This window comes from Mobula birostris, chromosome 7 (assembly GCF_030028105.1).
Source record: "Mobula birostris isolate sMobBir1 chromosome 7, sMobBir1.hap1, whole genome shotgun sequence".
Classification (NCBI taxonomy): domain Eukaryota; kingdom Metazoa; phylum Chordata; class Chondrichthyes; order Myliobatiformes; family Myliobatidae; genus Mobula; species Mobula birostris.
Window position 1 is genome coordinate 133306044 of NC_092376.1, and position 23094 is coordinate 133329137.

General features: G+C 41.5%; 1 protein-coding gene across 5 annotated transcripts in view; it reads right to left on the reverse strand.

Moving 5' to 3' along the window:
• Nucleotides 1–2788: 2788 nt before the first annotated feature.
• The window catches only part of rnf44 (ring finger protein 44), a 157734-nt gene continuing 137428 nt past the window's right edge, over nt 2789–23094 (reverse strand). For all 5 annotated transcript variants that reach the window (XM_072263776.1, XM_072263777.1, XM_072263781.1 and 2 more), the window contains 6 exons: nt 21741–21902; nt 17319–17425; nt 14913–14997; nt 14289–14410; nt 12708–12807; nt 2789–4186 (listed from right to left, as the gene is read on the reverse strand). In XM_072263776.1, the coding sequence (XP_072119877.1) occupies nt 4124–4186; nt 12708–12807; nt 14289–14410; nt 14913–14997; nt 17319–17425; nt 21741–21902 (639 nt within the window). In that variant the 3' untranslated portion in view covers nt 2789–4123. The remainder of the gene's footprint in view (nt 4187–12707; nt 12808–14288; nt 14411–14912; nt 14998–17318; nt 17426–21740; nt 21903–23094) is intronic.

Here is a 23094-nt window from a genome sequence, read left to right on the forward strand (position 1 = left end):
GAACAAAGACAACTGGTGAAAGAAAAAGTGACACTTGAAAACACTTGTTATGCAATTAATGTTTAGGATCTGGATTACACTGCTAGGGCTAGGAGCAGGGGCAGATTTATGTGTGGCACTCAGTATGGAATTGGCTAAGTACTTGGAAGAACTTGAACAGCAATGGAGAGCAGGCACTGGAATGAGAACAGCTAGACTACTAAAGGGGTAATCTGGGGCAGTGTGGCGTGGCGTTAAGGCTGGAGTCCATGCTGCCCCCAGTGTTCGCTCGGCCAAAGACATCCTGTATTGTGGTCGACTGCAGATGTCTGCAGCATTCATGGACTCAGGATCTGGACTACTTATTTGGGTACCTTACGTGTGCTTGCTTTCTTGTATGTGCTATGTGTGCTTTGTGCTGTGTATGACAGTTGGTACTGTGTTTTGCAACTTGGCCCCAGGGTAACGCTGTTTTGTTTGGCTGTATTCTCTAGCATTCATGTATGTTGAATGGCAAGAATTGAAGTGTGGACTCAATTAGTTCAAGAGCCCATTGCTATTCTGTGACTCTGAGTCCAAATACTAGAACAGTAGTGATTAAAATATTTTTAAGATTAATTGCAAATATTGGCTCAGGTAGTAAAGTTTAGGGTTCTGGTAAAATGCATCATTTAAATAAAATGATGATATCACACTACAAAAACAAGGCAGGGCACAATTACATAATTCAGCATTGATTCAGCATTTGAAATACTATGGCTGATGTGATGGATGGAAGCAATTGTGCAGAGAAAATAGGAACATGATAAAACACAGTTGAAGCAAATAGATGTCCTGAAAGTAAAATTAGTAGTTCTAAGTCATTATTCGTTATTAAATCCTAATTGACAAAAAAATTCTTTCAATCATAAAAATTTTCCTTTCAGTAGCAACAGGGTGGTTTAGAAGTAAATGCATCACGTCCACTGGGGCTCTGTCAGGGTTTCCTCAAAAACTGTCGACATCTGCACAAGGTCATTTAAATATTTGTTAAATCACTTCGGCAAATAAAGCTTTACTCATTTATAGTAAGTTGGTTCAGAGTGTTTCAAGTGTTTATTTTTATGACAATTATTCACTTTTTTGGATTTCAGGCCCCCATTGGCCATTTCAATTTTTTTTGTACTAATTTAAGGGTTGGGTTACGGGAGAGGACAACGGATAAAGAGATCCATGGACACGTCTCCAAGTCTTAGGTGAAGAATGGTGACAATTCATCGATAAATTAATCTTGCTTAAATGTGGAAATTTACAAACACAAAAAAATCTGCAGATGCCGTAAATCCAAAGCAACACACACAAGATGCTGGAGGAACTCAACGGGCCAGACAGTGTCTATGAGAAAGAGTAAACAGTCGACGTTTCGGGCCAAGACCCTTCATCAAAGAAAGCACAGGCAGACTATCCAATCTTTACTTACAATGAAGGCACTCCACTCCAGACATCATCTTGGTCAATCTCCTCACTGCCCATCTCCTAGTAATGTGACAGTCAGAATTGTACATAACTGGATAAGTATTTTATCCGGTTTCTCTATATCAGCCATGCTCCTTGTCCTGATGAAGTGTCTCAGCCCGAAATGTTGACTGTTTCTATAGATGCTGTTTGGCCTGCTGAGTTCCTCCAGTGTTTTGTGTGTGTTGCTCTAAATGTGGAAATTTATCATTTTCACAGTGGGACTTTTATACATCTATTTATGATAGGAAATGGTGTTGTTGAGGAATACTGTAACGATTTCTAGTATTGCATCAGTACAAAGATCAAAGAAAATCACAAATGTTTTTCAGCTCAGCCACTAAAAATCAACCAAGGACTTAAAAGTATTTGGGCGTATTTTGACTGAAACGTAAAAAGCAATCGTGCCAGCATGTGGTTAAACCAGATTAACAAAACAGTCATCTTACCAAGTGACAACTGGGTTGTTAATGTACCAATGCAGTCTGCAAGCACTTATCATATGCTCTCACCACTTCTGCCAATGCTTCTGACTGGCCTATGTGCCACTTTCATGGGACCTGTGAGAAGAATTCTGATGCTAATGTGGGCTCTGCAGACTCTTCCACTCGCTGGAGCAGATGTTACCCCAGAGGACAGGCAGGCGAATAGTTTGGGAATTGGTGTGGGAATTGGTGTGCTCCTTCCACTGCTTATGGTGGACTTCTGTGGGTGTAGATGTATGAATGAGGCTTTCAATGCCATCCTGAATGCTGCTTCTCCACATTGAGTGGTCATGGGCAAAACATTCCCAGGAGCAAGGAGGGATAATTGCATTATTTTGCTTGGGAGCTTTCAAGAACCTCCTCTGAACTCTGTCTGAGGAAAACATTCAACAATGTTCTCAAAACATCTTTGAAAAATGCTCTTGAAGTCCACAGGCATCAATCAAAACTGGATTAAGCTGGATCATTGTTCAAATGCACGCACATTTAATGAGCGTGTTTGAAAACCTTGGGGAATGGCTAAATGATTAAAAGCAATTGAAATAGAAAAATATAAATGAAAATTAAATGCTGTCACTGTTGTACTGCAGCAACTATGGCAGTCAATGTGCAAATGGTATAGATGATGGATAACTACTTATAATCTAAACAGAAGAGGAAGTAAAGAGTTCTTTCATACTGTATATGCACAGGACATTGTAGTAATATGCCCACAGCTCAGCTTTATGCTGTCAATCAACAGCTTGAACCAACTTACCTTCCTGCAGGCAAGGCATCAATTGTAAATTCTCAAGTTGCAAAATGAAATTAAGCCATGAAACATGTTTATATTGGTATACATCATACATTTATTAGTGAACAACCCTCTCAAATCAGCCACAACAATAAAAAATGATTGCACTACCTGGTAAAGCATAACTAGCAACTTTCATAAAAAAAGTACAAATCTGTTAAAAATTTTGTCTCTGAAACAATTTGGTTTACAGATGTATAATACATTATAACTAGTTATGTTAAATGCTACAACAATATGATTCAAATGGGATGAAAACACAAAATGTTTAGCATCAGAACCATTTCCTATATATATATTAGCAAATTTCAAATACATACATGGCAAAATGAGGTAACTGTAACTGTGCAAGTACCAAAGCAAAAATCTTCCTAACACAGAACACAGGGCCCTGGCCCCTGGCCAATGGGTCTCCTACAGAGTCCACCATCCCTTAGGTCAGGACTAATTAAAACAGTAAACAATCCACTATCCCACCACATAAATCATTGGTAAACAATTGGTGGCATCTACAGAGCAATCAACAACCACAAATCCTAAAATAATTTAGCTGCTTGGAATAATTTTTGCACCACAAAGGCTGTGAGCTTAGGTATGTGTGCAGTACAGTGCATGGCAGTAATAGCTGAGCACAGATTCCCACCCCCACCCACAGCTGGATAGAGCTAGTCATCACCAGTCCAAGCTGGCTGGACACGCATGCATATGTGCACATTAAATATTTTCCCTCCTCTAGTCTTTCACTCAAACACATTCACGCACTTTTGTTCATGCAAACAATACAGGAAATATTTTGGAAGTGGTTAGGATAGTGTGTGCAAAGGCACACAGGAGAACTAGACCAGTGTATGGTTCAAATCCAAGAAAACATGGATAGGTACATTCAGACAGTATACGGATAACATACAGACACACGCGCGCGCACATACATCTCAACCATCCTACTTTGCTCCATCAGTACAGTATGCTGGAGGGTTTATCGGGCAGAGTACCCCATCGTCTTCCACCTACTGTTTCTTTTCGAGCATATGATGAAATCACAACCCCTCGAATTTCGTGTCAATACTTGGAATGATCGTACAAACTATAAAATGTTAATACACATCAAAATACACGCAGGTTAAAATCTTTGGAGTTTGGAACACAATGTTAGTACAACACAACTCCATAACTGTTTCTAAGCGAAGATACCAGGTGTTTGCTGAAGTCATCAAATCGCACGGTGCAAACAGAGGTAACAGGACTCCAGATAAGATCCTAGATTGCTGTTGTTCAAGGGGAAGGCTTAAGGTAACACGGATGCGTGGGTGAACATTGTGCTCCCCCCACGTCACCTAGGTAACGTCTTCAATATTGTGCTGCGGAAATGGCTTTACTCTAAATCTCGGTGAACTTCAGAAGCGTCAGCTCGACAGATAGGGCATGTACGATTGGTCTAGGTAAAGAAAACAGTACATGGGTTATTACAATCACTGCAGAACAAGTGTCATATTTACTAAAATCATGGCTTAATTAAAACCAGCAAATACTTCACTATTGACAGCATAGTAGAAATTCAGTAAATTAGGATGCTCTTCTGATGGCTGTTCAGAAGGATACACTGTCCAATGTTTCATTGAACTGCAGAGGCATGTTATCCACAGAGACAATGGCTAAAGGACATTACAACTTGCCTCTAGGAGTTCAATAGCAGAGCACTAAATGAAGGAAGTGAAATTCACCATAACCCTACACATACAATATGGAAACATGACAGAGAGCACCAAATGTGGTGTCAATTCACCAAAGCAGGAAAAATAAGCCAGAAAACATCCAACTGTAGATGCATGCTAGATGTTAAAATGGAGTAAGAATAATACAATGATCAGGGAAGAGAATTAAATCTCAGCAAAGGTCTGATCGACCAATCTAGTCAGTCACCGCACTGTAAACTCTTTAACCTACTTATTATAATGCGGTTGACTTAACCACGTGGCCAATTGGTTAAGGCATTCATCTAGTGATCTGAAGGTTGCTAGTTCGAGCCTCAGCTGTGGCAGTGTGTTTGTGTCCTTGAGCGAGGCACTTAATCACACATTGCTCTAGTGTCTGTGTGAGGAGTGGCGCCCCACACAGACTTCCAATCTGCACCTTGTAAGGCATGAAAATGCCCGACGCAGGCCTCTCATGGTCTGAGTCGACGTTCCCCTGATTTTATAAATACATGCTGGTATTTTTGCACATCTTATTCCATATTCATTCTTCTAACTTGATTTTTATGTAACTCTTTATATTTGTTGAATGCTGTAGATTTTTTGTTGCATGTCACACCAACACACCACAGCAAATTCCTAATACATGTGAATTTATATGGTGAATAAAGCTGATCCTTATCTCAACTGGGTTTACAGTAAGAACCAACTTGATAAATCTACCAGATATTTCCCCCTCCGCCCTCAGAATTTAAATGTTAGCTGACAAAGGGAAATGCGGCTGATTCAATGTAACTTGAAGATCAAGGCAGACGGTAGCCCTGGATTGCAATAGTTGATACGGGTCCATTAACTGCGACACAGGCAGTATGTTGTTTTTTTTTTTGCAAGGATTTCAGTATCCAGACAGCTCAAAACGTGCCCAACATTAAAGATCAGTTTCATTGTTTAGATCAAGCCACGTTGCTCAGCAAAGTATGGTTATCATTTGAAGGGAGTGTAGGAAACACTGCAGCGAAGTACAATGACAAAGTCAAGTCAAGTCGCTTTTTATTGTCATTTCAACCATAAACTGCTGGTACAGTACACAGTAAAAACAAAACAATGTTCCTCCAGGACCATGGTGCTACATGAAACACCACAAAACTACACTAGACTAAAGGCTAACTTATACTTGTGTGTACTAGTTTACGCCATAGCCTACATAAGTGGACTATGCTGTTGTGAGCATTTATACTTGTGCGTTGGTGTGTCTGCATTGCTCTGCAATTCACTGCCAAAACGCTAGTTGGCGGTGGGGTTTCTATGCCACTGTGTTGAGTTTCTTCGTGTTGAGTTTCAACACGAAGAAACTCAAACTTCAAACAATGGCCACTGAAACTGAAGGCGGGTGAATTTTCTGTGCTTCTCCGGCCACTGAGAGACAAGGACAAAGAAATGCATTTCAAGTATTTTCGGATGTCAGCAGGTAGATTTGACGATTTGGTTCACCGTCTCCAACCATTTATTTCACATCAGTGTACACACAGTATACTCAGAGACTGGCAATCACCATTCGAGTTTTAGCTTCAGGTGGAAGTCAACAGGCTGTAGCAGCTGGCTACAAACTGGCGTCAAGCACAGGGTCCTCCATAATTTCCGAGGTCTGTAAAGCTTTATGGAAAGCATTGCAGCCAGAGTTCCTTCCTTGGCCTTCAGTCACCCAATGGGAAGCTATTGCAGCGTAGGAGGAAATGTGATTCTACCAAGCGCACCAATCACAGTTGTTGCGGTCTGCGTCGCCGCGACACGTAGTTACATTTTTGGGGAGGTGTGCGTCAGGCTACGGCGTAGGGTACAGTGTAGGGTATGTGGCTACGCCATAACTATGGCGTCGATTTGACGCACAAGTATAAATTGACCTTAAGTGAGACAACACAAGACTACACTGGATGACGTAAGACAACACAAAAACTACACTAAACTACAGACCTACACAGGACTACATAAAGTGCACGAAACAGTGCAGGGTAGTACAATAATTAATAAACAAGACAATAGGCACAGTAGAGGATAAATTACAATATAATAATAAATGATGTAGATGTCAGTCTAGTCTCTGGGTATTAAGCAGTCTGATGGCTTGGGGGAAGAAATTATTGCACAGTCTGGTCGTGACAGTCCGAATGCTTCGGTACCTTTTGCCAGATGGCAGGAGGGAGAAGAGTTTGTATGAGGGGTGCATGGGGTCCTTCACAATGCTGTGGCTTTCCAGGTGCATCATGTGGTGTAAATGTCTGTAATGGCAGGAAGAGAGACCCCAATGATCTTCTCAGCTGACCTCACTATCCGCTGCAGGGTCTTGCGATCCGAGACGGTGCAATTCCCTGAACCAGGCCGTGATGTAGCTGCTCAGGATGCTCACGATACATCCTCTGTAGAATGTGGTGAGGATGGGGTGGAAGATGGACTTTTCTCAGCCTTTGCAGAGAGTAGAGATGAAGGAACTGCCTTCCAAGATTTTGTTGAAGTGGTGTAAAGTGGGAATAATGTTTCATATCAGCACAGGGCCAGCCAGACCTCCAAGTACAGTTCAGAAGCATTGCTGCAGACTTACTGTGGCCACCATCACAAGTCAATTTCTGAGGGCCTGGAGGCTGTATTCAATGCAAAAGGTTCAATGATGTACATCCAAGCAAGTTCAAAACCAGCTCATCAGGCCCCATCACTCAACCCACCCTAGCACTACCTACAATCTCCATCAACCACGACTTACACACTTAACCCAGCCTCGTCACACACCCATATTTCACAGTTAGCATACACTGGCAGCTGTCCGATCCGTGGCGCTAAATCATCTACACATATTGTATGATACTACAGGATTTGCTGACATTGGAAAGGGTTCAAAGGAGTTTCACGAAAATTATTCCAGGACTGAAAGGCTTACCCATATGAGGAGCATTTGATGGCTCTGGGCCTGCACTCATTGGAGTTCAGAAGAATGAGGGTAAATCTCACTGAAATCTATCGAATGTGGAGAGGATGTTTCCTATGGTGGAGAGGATGTTTCCTATGGTGGGGGTGACTAGGACCAGAGAGTACAGACAGTATAGAGATATGTCCATTTAGAACAGAGATGAGGAGGGATTTCTTTAGCTAGGAGGTGGTGAATCTGTGGAATTCATTGCCACAGGCGACTGTGGAGGCCAAGTTTTTGGGTGTATTTAAGGCAGAGATCGATAGATTCTTGATTAGTCAGGGCATGAAAGGTTGTGGGGAGAAGGCAGAAGAGTGGGGCTGAGAGGGAATTGGATCAGCCATGATGAAATAGCAGAGCAAACTCGATGGGCCAAATGGCCTAATTCTGCTTCTATATCTTATGGATACACTATTTTCCCTTTCTAGACTGAACAGACAGCACACTTCAATTGGTGGCCGATCTGTACACAGAAAATCTGGTTGAATGGTTACGACAACAATCTCTCACTCAATGTCGGCAAAACCAAAGAGCTGGTTATTGACTACAGGGCGAGGAAACTGGAGATCTATGAGCCAGTACTCAACACGGGTTCAGAGGCGGAGAGGGTCAGTAACTGTCAATTTCCTGCCATTATAATTTCAGAAGGTCTGTCCTGGGCACAGCAAGTAAATGCCATTACAAAGAAGGCACAACAGCACCTCTGCTTTCTTAGAAGTTTACCAAAGATATGTATCATCTAAAACTTTGACAAGCTTCTATAAATACAAGGTGGAGGATATAGTGAATGCTTACACCATGGCCTGGTATGGAAACACCAATGCCCTTGAACAGATACAGCCCCAGTCCATCACAGGCAAAGGCCTCCTCATCACTGAGCATACCTACATGGAGTGCTGTTGCCAGACAGCAGGATCCATCAAAGATCCCCACCACCTAGACCAAGCTCTCTTCTCGCTGTTGCCATCAGGAAGAAAGTACAGGAACCTCAGGACACACACCAACCAGATCAGGAACAGCTATTTCCCCTCAACCATCAAGTTCCTGAACCAGATTGGATAACTGCACAATTCCACAACCTATGGACACACTTTCAAGCACTGTACAACTCATGTTCTCAATATTTATATATTTCTCCTCATCTCCGTTCTAAAAGGATGCCACTCCATTCTGAGGTTGTTCCCTCTGGTCTTAGAACCATCCTCTCCACATCCACTCTATCAAGGCCTTTCGCCATCTATAGGTTTCAATGAGGTCACCCCTCATTCTTCTGAATTCAAGTAAATACAAGCCCAGAGCCATCAAATGGTCTTTATATGACAAGCCACTTAACCCTAGAATCACTTTCGTGAACCTCCTTTTAACCCTCTCCATGCGCACACAAATCCCTCTGTGGAGGAAGACGACGAGAAGTGGCACTATAGTTTAGCAGATAGTGAGGTTGTGTCACAGCTCCAGTGACCCCAAATGAATCCTAAGCTCTGGCGCTGTCCTCTGTGAAATTTGCAGCCATGGATATTTTCCCTGGCTACTCTGGCTTCTGCCATATTTGGTTGGGAGGCTAAACGACTAGTGTAAATGAGCTCTTGTGTAGGTGGTTCTTTGAGAATGTGGAGACCACAGCTTAGAGAAATGAGTGGGGCAATGGGACGGTGGAATGGCTCTGATAACAGTGAAAATTGGAGAAGCCAACAATCCAACATTCTCAAACAACAGGAATTCTGCAGATGCTGGAAATTCAAGCAACACACATCAAAGTTGCTGGTGAACGCAGCAGGCCAGGCAGCATCTCTAGGAAGAGGTACAGTCGACGTTTCAGGCCGAGACCCTTCATCAGGCCTGCTGCGTTCACCAGCAACTTTGATGTGCGTTGCGTTAATCCAAGATTCTGCCCTCCACTGGACCAGAGGTTTAAGGAGGCTCTGCAGACATGGGTAGAGGCCTCATGCAATGCGGACATGCTGAATTTTCTGAGGAGGACAGCACGCATGTCCCCTACTCTGCCATCTGCCACTCCTCGCTGTAGCCCGTCGGCCATATGCTGCTTCTTGTGCCCAGGTGCTGCAGTTCAGAGCACGCATGGATCTGCACACGTCATCTTCAACAGAATCTACCTTTGCCTCCACATATTCAACCATCTTCCACCAGTCACACTGCAGTTACCGCAAAGCAGAGCACCAGAAGCAGCAAACCAGGCTCTAGGGAAAGGCTTTTGGGAAAATTAGTGGACTTGTACATGCAACATGCTATGATTTCATTCCTAGGTTTAGGTTGGAATGTTTAACGTGGTGACCCTAAAATCTGCAATGTGGCTATGTGGGTAGTTGTGATGCAGGTGCGTGGTGCCTGAGAAATCTGGCTTGCAGATGCTCCTTTCAGACATATGAGGATTTCAGACACATTGGGACAAAGAAATCTGTATAGCTCCCCCTTCCTCATGGCTGCTTTGTGTGGGGTTGGCCGCCGTTACTATCCTGTCAGGATCACGAGGCTGTGCAGGGGACTGCAGCTCTTCACGGCCATTTGGCTGAGCATGAGCGCAGCGAACAGGTGGAACACTAGACTGCATCTGATAGGCAACATCAACTGATCATGCACACGTTTGTGAGGGTCCTACACACAGGACATCAGCAGATAACCCTCTTCACTCTGAAGCCACTGAGTGAAAGACACTGGGACTGGTGACAGTGGGCACTTCATCTGTATGACTCTCCTTACAGCTTTACCTGGTCAATGAGGATGAGGAAAACTGCTTCTGTTCCGGTTTCCAGCAAAGGTAATATGTGATGCCCCCAGCCCTCTGGTGCTGTCCTCTGTGAAAATCTGGATGCAACATGTGTGCAGTCAAAAGCATTTCCACCAAAGGTAAACCTGCTTTCCTAGGAAATATATAACTGAGGGATAAGTTCCAGCCAGCATGTCTTTCTGCACCTTTTGGAGCTGTGTAATGGAGTCATTTGTGTCTACGTCAATGAGCAGAGATTCTCAATTTCACAACTATTCTGAAGGTAAGAACCTTCGGAACACAGAACTCAGCAGAGAACTGGCACACAAAGTTGTATCCAGGAGTGGTCTTATGCACACAAAGTTAGTCCACTACATAACAGGATCCTGATCAGAATCCTGATCAACTCAATCTCCAAAATACACCCAAGGTCAATGCAAATCTTCACAGTATGTGAACATCGGTTCAAACTCAGGCAAAAAGATGGATGTAATTAAAAGTACAGCCTATTCATACACAGGGTAGTAAATGTGGCAGATCACCTTAAAAGTTTCTTCCCCAGGCAGTTAATCTAATCAACCAATCTAGTTAGCCCCCCTATCTATTACCCCATCACTACACTGTAGATACTTCAAATCACTTTTTATAAGGCTGTTTACATTGTAAATACATGCTAGTATTTACTTACCTATTTATATAACAGAATAGCCAAGTTATGATCTGTGGTCAGAGTTTGAAGAGCTCAAGTGCAGCATAAAACATTGAGGATTTCAAAACAAATAAGACTTGAGGCTTGCATCTACCATTGTACATGGTTAACTCCAGTCTAAAAGGAGTTGTGTGCAGTTAAACAAGAGCAAGACTAATACACCCTCTTCTCCAAAATTTTATTCCAATCAAACAAATGTAACTAAGATCCCATTATGAAGAATGGGTAACAATGACACCATGACTCAGCCTCCAGTGCTTTCCAGACAGGTGAAAAATGATCTGTACTTGGGATAACAAGTATTCCTGAAAACAAACTATAACTTAAAAAGTGCTGATCGCTGACAATGAAAAAATTGAACCTGGCGTTTTTCAAACTACTGTGTACATCTACACTGCACGGCACTTAAAATCCTCCCAGCAATTTTCTCACAATACTGAAACTTTGAATTACCATGCAGAAATGGGCCAAGAAGTCAGATTTTGAAATTTATAATAATCATTTACCATCGCACATAGATAACAACCCTTGGGAATTTAAAAATGCAGAGGCACACTACAGGACATTTAACATGAAGAATGCATCTCCCATGCCTAGCCAACTCTGCCATGCATTTTTTAAATTCTTTGACCATCAAGCAATTATTGCCCCTCAAAAGGAGAGACAGGAAATGTCACCATTAAAAAATATGATTATTATAGGCAGCAATCATCTGTCTCTCTGCCTCTCACAACGTAGAACAGAACCCCTGCAGAGAATTAAATGGTTATAATCAATTAAGTAATACTAATGATGTTATAAACCACAAGTGTGTATTTTAATTCCTGAAACTAAATTGCAACTTCAAATTCACAGGATGCTGTTCTTTACAACAAAAAAGTGCTCCCTCTATGTCTAGCAGGCCATTCTTGGCTAATGAACAGGTTCCATTTTTACAGATGTCCTTGTCTACTTTGACCCCTGTTAAAAAAATACACAACTTGGTATGGTAACCATACCTCCATAGCACTGTAAAGAATGGTATCAAAAACACAAGATTGATAAGAAAGGACCATTGCTAGAGGAGGGGGGGGGGAGAGAGGAGTTGGGGGAGAGGGAGGAGGATGGGGGAGGGGAGAGAGAGAGATAGAGAGAGGAATAGAGAGAGCGAGAGAAAGAAAAAGAAAGGAAACAAGTTCTGCTGTTCACAGGAACATTCGAATGTGCTTTTCAATGCCATAATATTATGGGAGAACAATGTCTCCACGAGTTAGGTGTTCTTAACCAGCAGATGACCTGTAATAAGTACAGTAAAAGCACCAGGTAGATTTGGAAGGTGCTAAGCTTGATCCCCATTTTCACAGAAGGAAAATCACCCCAGCACCCATTTCTGGTTTGCAGCTTTGCAATCCCTGTTGACTGTACAGAGTTGTTGGGCAAGAACAAGGTTGAGCAAGTTGTGATTTTCACCCTTTGCCCCTTCAGCTGGAGGTCACCATTCAAACCTGATTAATAATTACTTGGCAGAGGTATTGCAGAGGGCATCACGTGTCAATGGAAGTAGAATCTAACAGAAATGCAACATTTTTAGGCTGAAGAAAAGACCCGTTTAATACTATTTCACTAATATTAAACAATCATCTGGCAATGCCGATTGACGCCACTGAAAGAATAATTTTGAGACAATTTGAAAAACAACAGACCTAGGGATGCAAGTTCTGCTGCTAATGGATCAATTATTGATATGACCAACTTGTATATGATTTGATGAGCATCTAATTCTTCATAATTTTCCCAAAATTGATTATAGCAGTCTGCATTTGTTTATAGCAGGGATCCAAACATGTTCTAAAGTATTTAATAAGCACCATTCATTCAAAATAATCTTCCTACCTTCAGCCATTTATCAACACACTTGGCGTGGAACTCATGGTTGCAGGGTAAGACTCTAAGTAGCTGCCTCGACTCAAAATCGCTAAAGCACACTACACACCTAGACAGAATATAAAAATAATGTGCAGTTATAATATGCTTAAATTAACAGAGACCGTTGGAATCACAGGTATTTACCTCTTTACGAGATACAGCACAGAACAGGCCCTTCCATCCCTTTGAGCCACGCCCCCCCAGCAACCTCTGATTTAACCTGAGCTTAGTCAAGGGAAATTTAGAATGACCTATCAACCGGTACGTCTTTGGACTGTGGGAGAGAACTGGGGCACCAGGAGGAAACCCACGCGGTCAGGTGGAGAACGTACAAACTCCTTATCGACAGTGGCGGGAATTGAACTTGCGTTGACGGTACTGTAAAGCGTCGTGCTAACCACTACTCTACTGTGTCGCGATATGTACATGATAAGACTGCAAATTTCATGTAATTGAACTTTTTTTAATTGACTGTTGATGAAAATAAATGAAGATCCTAAACTATTTCCAACACCACCCCCTTCGATATCTTGTTAACTAAAATGAATTTAACTACATCTGTAACTAACTGCACTGATATTTCTCCACTATTATTTCAACATCAGCATTACTGCCAATATGAGTACGTGAACTGAGAGGAGGTGAATTTTGTCTCTGTGTTTCCATTTATCCATGACTAATCTATCTCCAGAGTGATTATGTCAGGTACAAGAAACATCCAGATTCAAGATGGAGGCAGAGGTAGGAGATGAGGCCAATACCCTGGGAAAGTGGATTTCCAATGCTCAAGTACAAAAGTGGAGGAGAAGCTCCACTGACTTCATCTATAAATACCCTTTGAAAATCCTGGTGTTCTCCGCTGCTGTGCGTTGTGCCAAGGTGAGCAAGAAATTGGAGTTTCCTGTGTCAAGTAACAGCTGCTCCCGTTTCAGACAGCCTCCTGGAGGTCATGACAGACGATGATGGGAAGTGACAGGCATCTTGCTCAGCAAAGTGCAGCGATGGCTGCCTGGCAAGAGCAATAGAGAAATAATTCTCCTGGCTCAGGAAGTAGATCAGACAGTAATTGCCAGCTGTATTAATTTGTTAATAGCACACTGTCATTGCGTGCATGCAATATACACCTCTGCCGAGTCTATTGAACTCTGATACAGGCAACTCCTCCATTTCCGATACTGCTCTTTATATTGCTAATACTACTTCAGCCAAGGCACACCTTTCGATTTTTGTGTAAATGGCCACAGATAAAGGATGGAATTTCAACACAATACCAGAACAAACATAGAGCGTCCTTCTACAAATAAGCTTTACAACTAACTGCTTTGTTACAGGAGACAATAGGAATCTTTATTAGCAGCACAGACCCACTCAAACTCACTGTTCTATTTGCTCCCATAATAGAGATAAACTGGCAACGTTGCACTGTACGTGATGTTTATTTTAAAGCTGTGGAAATTCTTTATTCCAACTCTATACGGATGGTCGTTTTTCCCTATATGGGAAACAGGTCGGAATGAAAGGCAAGCCAGCAGTATAAATTTTACTTACAAGGTTTGTTCTGATTGGTGGTTTTCAGGATTAAACCTATAGGACGGAAGCTGCTCTATGTCTGCTTTGGTGAGCCCCCGCGGCTTAGCTTCTCCCAGTCGCTCGGCCAAGTTTAGCAGTGCCTGCAAACATACAAGGCCAATGACAGTACAAGGGAGAATCAAAATATTGAACTGTAGCGCTACAAAGGTTCAAAGGTTCATTTATTATCAAAGTATGCATACAGTATACAACTCTTGAGATTCTTCTTCTCCAGATAGCCACGAAACAAAGAAAAACCATGAAAGTCAGTACCCACCAAGCTGGTCATCAACCCCCACCTCCCCAAACCTCCTCTCCCTGCATGAAACACAAGAACATTGGCCCCCAATTCCCCCTCCCCCGCACAAAAAATGAGAAAGAACGGCAAAAAAATACAGAGTAGAAGAACTGCAAGACTGAAAAAAATCCATAGTCCGAAATCCATGTGCAGAAACCTCCGTAGCAAGCATTATCAAAAGAGAGAGACCTTAGGCACAGTGGTAGGCCACAAAGGCTTCCTCTTTGACAATACAAGAAAATACTGAAAATTAACTGAAAGCCCATCTGAGAACAGTTCAGTTTAACGGTGCAGAAGTTACACACCTCATAGTTTTCAACTTCCACATCCTCCACCTCGAGCTCCACACTGATAGCTGGTCCCACAGCAGGAGGCACTGGAAGCATTGATCTGTGTTTGAGGAAACAAGAATTTAATTTGATTTTCCGAATGAAAATATACATCAAAACAAATCCCTCATTTCCTCATATGATAGATTTTCTGTAAGAGTGGTTCTGAGTTTACTTTTATCCTCTTCTATAAGCAGAGAATTTAGGTCCCAGCAAGTCAAACTTAAATATAACTGATAATTCAGCCAATAGAAAAAATCTTAATTATTTAACCTTTGGCAACATCTTTATAATTTTGAGATCTTTTGAACTCTTCCCTTATTTTCTCTGTCAGTAAAACAAAAAAGCGGTTGTATTAACCTTTTCATAAGGTAGCCTTGTCATTCTCTTCAGATTTATAATTATATTTTTGTTACCAGTACAACATCCTTATTTTTGACATTGTTATGATAAAATGTGGAATTAAGTTTGCCCATTTATGGCTCTCCTATTTCACAAACACATTAAAGAACCATTACAATTCCAACCACATCTGTTTCTTTGCTCTTAAAAATCTTATGTTTAGTGTATATGATTTATTGCTAAAATGCACTTAACGACATTTATCTGTATAGAGCTTCTGCCATCTGTTAATTTTATCGAACTTAAGCCCTTCTGTGCACAATGTTCACTAATTTGCCACCATCTGTAAATTTTCAATAATGTTCATGAATTATTTAAATAAAAATGGAGAATGGAGAACTTTAGTGGATCACAGGAACATAAAAGAGGGATTCAAGAGGAAAGAGACAGTGTCTGTGGTTAACAAAGGAAGTAAAGGATGAAATTAAGTTAAAAACCAGGATATAAGAGGGCTAGTAGCAGAATAGGGGACTGGGAAGTTTTTAGGATTCTGCGGCAAAAGACTAAGAAGTACATAAAAACGGAGAAAATGAATTTTAAGAGAGAACTTGCATGAGGCTTAAACATAACCAATGAGAGGTTCAGTGGATGTATACTGTACATAGGAAGAGGCGGCTAGGGTTAACATGTGGCCCTTAGAGAATAGGCTGGAGAAATAATAGATGTAAACAAAGAAATGACAGCTGGGTTTTAGTTATCAAATGGGCTAATTTCAAATAATATGGTAAAAATCCCAATTATAAGGAATAAAGTACTGGAGAAACTCAGGGGGCCAAAGCTGAACAGGTCAGCAGGACTACATGCTCAGGTTTCAAAGGAAGTGGCTGCAGAGATAGCGGACCTATTGGTTGAAAATTTTCATAAAAATAGCCGCAGAAGGACATCCGTGGACCATATTCTTGCTGAACTTAGGATAAGCCTATAGGAGAAAGGGAGAAAAGCGGACAGGCTGAAAAAAAAAGAAAGCTCACCAAGGAAAATTCTAACAGGATAGACAAATCAAAATCAAACATTAAACAGAATTAATATCCCAGTTTAAGACTGTTTCCAGAAGATTACTGAAGAGCATTTTACTACTGAGTTTCATTCACACTGGAAGGTGGTTGCCTCAGCCATTCTAGTTATCATGGAGCAAAGGAAACCTTGTTCTGTAACTGTGGTATACACAACTCCTGTCAACTGGACAAATGTATAATAAATGTACTAATCATGCACCCGGATGCAGATTTCCAAAAACAGTATCTGCAAAACGTGTTTCTAGAAATTGTCTGATTTTATTTTCCCTACAGGGCAAAATTTGATGACAGGTACAGAAATCTTCTTCAGTCCTTTACTAATTAACTACCTTACCTACAGTGATATTTTTACTAAGTGTTACTGTAGAAATTTTGCTGGACCAGAAATTATGTAAATGCTGCAAGGACTAAGTGATGAGATTAGACGAATTAAGGAGAAAGTGATCCTTGCTATGATGACCAGAAAACATAAGGTGGTACAGTACTCAAAAAATATAATGGCTGTGGTAGTTGATTGCTGTTATAGCTTTGTCATAGCTCACAGGCATAAGGCCTGAGGATTGTCACTTGCACTTGTATTCCCAATGCCACAAAACCCTTTGATGCAAAGGTAAACAATGCCAATTACTGAAATACACCCAAACAGACTGAACAGATCAGTCAGAACAAACATCACACTTATTCAAAGACTGGTTCAGCTACAGCGAAATACTTTAAAAATTGTGATAAAAAAATAAACATTAATCAAATCAAGTTTTCCTCCTCTTTGATATTTAGATTAGGTATACATTATTGTTCAGAAATACAGGCTGTAGCTAAAAACACTGAAATTAAATCCATAGACTAAAGGTGCCCTGTTGAACACTGCCTGCTCTTTCTTACGCTATTTTACTTTATTGTTTAAATCCTAGCAGCATTCGGGACAGAGTCCATTTGTCTTTGCTTTCACAAAAGGATCACTTACAAGAAATATGGCAGGAAACTGGGGTAATAGGGTGGAGGTGGTGGCAAAGGCTGCTGTAAGCGGTATCGTTGTCCAGTCATTCTCCGTGGCATAACATGTGGGTATGGCTAATGAAATAAAGACACGGTAGTTTTAATTAAACACTGAAACCTTCTCCCTGTAAGATAGTAATTTCAGACCATTAGCAGCATGCTGTCAGATGACTTAGTGCAATATGATAACAGAAGAATACCATTTCCAATCTACAATGATCAAAAGCAGTGGGCGCTGTGGCTCTGAAGAGAAAATGTAGCATTCACAGATGATATGATTAAGTTATCAGGTAACTATTCTTGCAACGAAATATTTAAATTTAAAATCTACAAATCCTATAAATGCAGAAATAATGCTGATTGGCTCAAATTCAAGCCCTCTGATTAAAACCAAATCATGAGGATCAACTTTAAAGCTACTGTGTATGTTCCATATTTCTTTGCAACATAGGAGACTTAATTCTATTAGATCTATACTAGCACACAAAGCAATCACTTTTCCTCATTAATTTTCACTAAAATCCTATTCTTCCACATTCTCATCAACTTCTCCCAGTTCCTGCTATTCACCTACACTCTAGGGGCATTTTATGGCAGCCAATTAAAGGAGTAATGTACATACAAACTAAAAGAACAAGAGACATGGAAATACAATTAGACCATTCAGTCCTTTGAGTCTGCTCCATTAGTCAATCATGGCTGATTTATTTTCCCTCTCAAGCCAACTTTTCCAGCTTCTTGCCATAACCATTGATGCATTTACTAATCAAAACATACTCTGCTTCAAATACACCCAATGACTTGGCCTCCACAGCTCTCTGTGGCAATGAATTCCACAGATTCGCTACCTTCTGGCTAAAGAAAAGCCTCATCTCTGATCTAAAGGGATACCCTTCTATCCTGAGGCTATGTCCTCTGGTCCTAGACTCTCCCACTGTTGGAAACAGCCTCTCCATGTTCACAATATCTGGCCTCTCAATATTTGGTAGGTTTCAATGAGAATCCCCCCTTCATTCTTCTGAACTCCAGTGAACTTCCCTACATTGCATTCCATCTGTCATTTCTTTGCCGATTCCCCTAAATTGTCCATGTCCTTCTGAAGACTCCCTGCTTCCTCAACACCACTTGCCTCTCCACCTATCTTTGTATCATCTGCAAACTTGGTCACAAAGCCATAAATTTCGTTTTCCAGATAACTAGCATATACTCTGAAAAGTACCAGACCTAAACACCAACCCCTGCGGAACACCACTAGGCACTGGCAGCCAACCAGGAGAGGCCTCTTTTATACCCCCTCTATGACTTTCTGCCAGTCTCCTCTTGTCAAATTCATGTTTGTGTACCTTTCCTGTAACACCATGAACTCCTATCGTGTTTTACATCTTCATGTGTGGCACCTTGTCAAAGGTCTTCTAAAAATCCAAGTGAACGTCCACTGGCTCTCCTTAGTCTATGCTGCCTGTTACTTCCTGTCCTTTGCCTCTCTCCCATCTTAAAGACTGACTGACATTTGCAGCTTTCCAGTCCTCTGGAAACTTTTCAGAATTCACAGTTCTTGAAAAATCACTACTAATACCTCCATAATCTCTTCGAGCAACCCCTTTCAGAGCCCTGGTAGATAAGAAAACCCACCCGATGACAGGGACAACATGGAAACCCCACATGGGGAGCACTCAAAGTTGCATCAAATCTAGGTCACTAGAGACATGAGGCAGCAGTTCTTCCAGCTGTCCAGCTTTGTATGGAAGTTACACGAGCTGCTCACAAAAGTGCTGGAGGAACTCAGCAAGTGGTGCAGCTTGAATGGAGGGGAATAGACAGGAGCCAGCCAGCTTGTACTCCTTTCACCTTCCCCACCAGCTTATTCTGAACTCTTCCCCTTCCCTTTCCAGTCCTGGTGTGTGTGTGTGTGTGTGTGTGTGTGTGTGTGTGTGTGTGTGTGTGTGTGTGTGTGTGTGTGTGTGTGTGTGTGTGTGTGTGTGTATATATATGTATGTATGTATGTATATGTGTCTGTCTGTCTCTTAAGATTTCCAGCAACTGCATGATCTCTTGTGTTTACAACAAGCTGCTGCTGAGGACTAAATTAACAACCTTCCCTGTTTTACTTACATTCAATTTAGTGAATTGCATCAGCTGATCAGATTAAGGCTGAAACTTGACACTGCCTCCTGCCAATAATCAGCTTCACCCACCCTCTCTCCTCTTGTCAAATTGCCATTTAGTACTCAAGGAACAAGTTCTGAATCAGCATCCATGTAAACAAGACCGACCTCAGGGACAAGTTGCATACCAGTACCAATCAGGATAAACATGGATGCCTGCCAGCATAAGCTGGACGTGGATTTAAAGCCCAATTCCCCACTGTTGCATTCTTCATTCTAACATTTTATACTTACACATTTCCATTCAGCCTACCACCATGGGATTCCTTGCAGTAAAATGTTTGAAAGCATGTTAATGTGGCAGTGTGTCTGGACATAATGAAGTGCATGTGTATCAATAAGCATTTGAGAAACAGTTCAACTCTTTTAAATAAAAAAAAGGGAAAAAAAGTGCATTTCCATTTAAAATAAAACCTTTATCAAAAGAAGAGAATGCTCTGGTGATCTTCCTGTGCACGTGTGTGTGTGTGTGTGTGTGCACGTGTGTGTGTGTGTGGCAGTTTTGTGGAGGATTCCAGCACTAAGCACCAGAAACTTTGCATTTAAAGCACAAGGGGCTACAAATCACCGTGGGGAGTCACGTTCTGTACCTGGACAGAGAAATGGATCAGCAGGGATGGGGCCCCGCTGGTTCAGACAACATCAGGTCTGGAGTCAACGCGAGAGCACCGTTTCAGATGCTTCGGGCCAGCGGGTCACCACACCATCTGAGGGTGCAGGCCAGACCATTAATTGGGTTATAATGGTGGAGGCCAGGAAGGGAAGCAGATGGCCAACCGGAAGAGTGGAGGTCCTCAAGATATTGGTGAAAAGAGTGGAGGCTGAGATTAGGCAAAGTGGTGGTTAGAGGTGTGAAGACCAAAGAATGCATTAACATAAGGAAATATTTGAATATTGACATATTTGTCCCAGCAGCAGCAGACTTCAACTCTCTAGCCAGGGCCTGGTTCAGCAGGGGTAACTGGAGCAGTTCATGCGGCTTGAATGCATACAGACATCTTCCATGACTGGCAACCTGTATGGGAATGCACATCATGCACCTACAGGTTCTGAATCTATGGAAGAATCTCAAACAGAAACAAAAAAACACCTGGCTACAACCAGAAATCAATTTATAAATGAGATTCACTTGGACAATACATAAAATCACTGACCACTAGAAGAACTGAATGCCCTTTATTTTATTTGACCACAAATTTGTTTTTTGCAATGATCTTTCATCTCAGTATAGACATCAAATAAAAGTGAAAACAGGACATCAAATGTGTGCACTGGTTCAATACAAATACTAACTGTAACTTCCCAGCCCTGAACCTCTACTTCACCGGACTGGATAAGATATAAGAGTAAGTTCTAAGTGGTCAATTGTGCCTCCACATTTCCGTCTACCACCAGAATATTGATGCAATGAATTAAGCAAATTAGGAAAACACTGTTAGTAAAGAGGCAGCCATGGATTTTCAATCACTCAATCTAATTTGTATTTGTGTGAATTTTCTCAGGGCCAAATGAACATGATATTCTTCCCATTTGCAGTAGATAACACACTTTGCTGGCAAAGTTAAAGAATTGTGACATTATCTTCTCTTGAATATTCTGGGCATTTTTGTAAACATTCTTTCTGTGCTGCCCACATTACTTCTAAATGATGCATGCAAGAAATAAGTAAAATTCATGATTTTACAGTTATCAGTGATGTCATTGCTTTTATTAAAATACTGTTATCATGTTTAGATTTTTTTCCTCTTCCTCAGATGGTTGCTTTCTACACTGGCATTAGATTGCCACAAAGAATTTGTTCTCGTGTAATCAGATTCTTAATCGCAGTGTGGAACATCTCCGGAATAACATCAATTTCATTAGTTACGGAGAATGGTGACACAGTTATGATGTGCCCACAACAGTGGAGAGTGCCAGCAACGTACTAGCCACCAGCTTAAAGCAATTCACTTTATATTAATTGCCAACAAAACAGAAATGGTTGATTCCAGAATTAAATTAAATGGGTCACTGCTATTCATTAAGGATAACGAGATGGTGATAACAATTGCCGCAACAAATGGATAATGCACAGATTAAGACAGAGAAACAATAGCATTTATTCTGAAATCACACACTTCTCTGGTAATGTGACTTTAGTTCATCCTTGATTTGCTGTGACCTTCATTAAGTAATCTGAAATTCTAAATCACACTACTATACAAGCACTTGGAGAGAACACTCACCACTCCAAATGGCAACTCCTGATGTAAAGGGTCATGAGGAAGATATTGCAGAGGGACAGAAGTAGGCATGGCAGGGGGATGATGTGATGGGGGGTATGTAAAACCCCCAACTGGATGCTGGTCCCCTCTCATTTCAACTTCATTCTCTATCCTCTGCAAGGGCTATGGAGAAATGGGTGGTAAACTCATTGGCATTTCTTCCGTAAACAAAATTATTTACAGAAAAAAAAATAAGCAAGATATACAAAAATGTGAAATGACTAATGAACAAAAACCAGAACTTTGATCTCTGAAGAGTATTTTGAAGTCTTATTGGGAATGAACCAGTGACCGCATATTACCAGATCCCACAGGGCCAACAATTCTCCACCCACAGAGCAACTTTGTTATTGAGACAGTCAGCAGCTTTTGGTTCCTGGGCATCAATATATTCTATGACCTGTTCTGGGCCCAGTCAGACACAACAAGTCAAGTTTATTGTCATTTAACTATATGCATGTATATAACATATACAACCATATCATGTATATAGAAATGAGACAATGTTCTTCAGACCAGGGTGTAAAGCACAGTAGTACAACATAACACACATAGCACACGATAGCTTGTGAAGGTAAGGATAAAATCTACAGATGAATCACATACAAATAACAAACTGAAGTGCATTAATATTAAATATCGTAAGGTATGGAACAGATTAACCAGTGACACTTTGAATACGATGTGGCCAGGAGTTTAGAAGCTTAATAGCCTGGGGGAAGAAACTGTTTCCCATCCTGACTGTTCTTAATTTTATGCATCGTAGTCTCCTGCCTGATGGTAGAAAGTCAAAGAGGATTCTGGATGGACGGGTGTGATCCTTATTAATATTAAGGGCCCTGCATATGCAGTGCTCCAGATAAGTGAACCTGATGGATCCTGTGATTCTCTCAGCTGTTCTCACAGTCGTTTGTAGGGACTTCAGGTCCGGTGCTTGACTGCTCCCACGCCGGATGGAGATGCAACTTGTCAGGTCGCTCTCAATGATGCTCCTATAAGATGCAGTTAAGGTGGGGGTGGGGTGGGGCGAGGGGAAACGAGCCTTGCTTGCCTCAATCTTTTTAGGAAGCGGAGATGCTGTTGTGCCTCCTTGTTCAGGGATCAGGTGAGGTCATCCGTGATGTGAATTCCGAGGAATTTGGTGCACTTAATTCTCTCTGTGGAGGAGCCATGTATTCGCAGAGGGAGATGGTGCGCCTGCAGTCCACAATGACTTCCTTGGTCTTCTCCACATTTGGGCTTAGGTTGTTAATAAGGAAAGCATACCAGCATCTTTACTTTCTTGGGAGATTATGGAGGCTCAGTTTGTCACTGA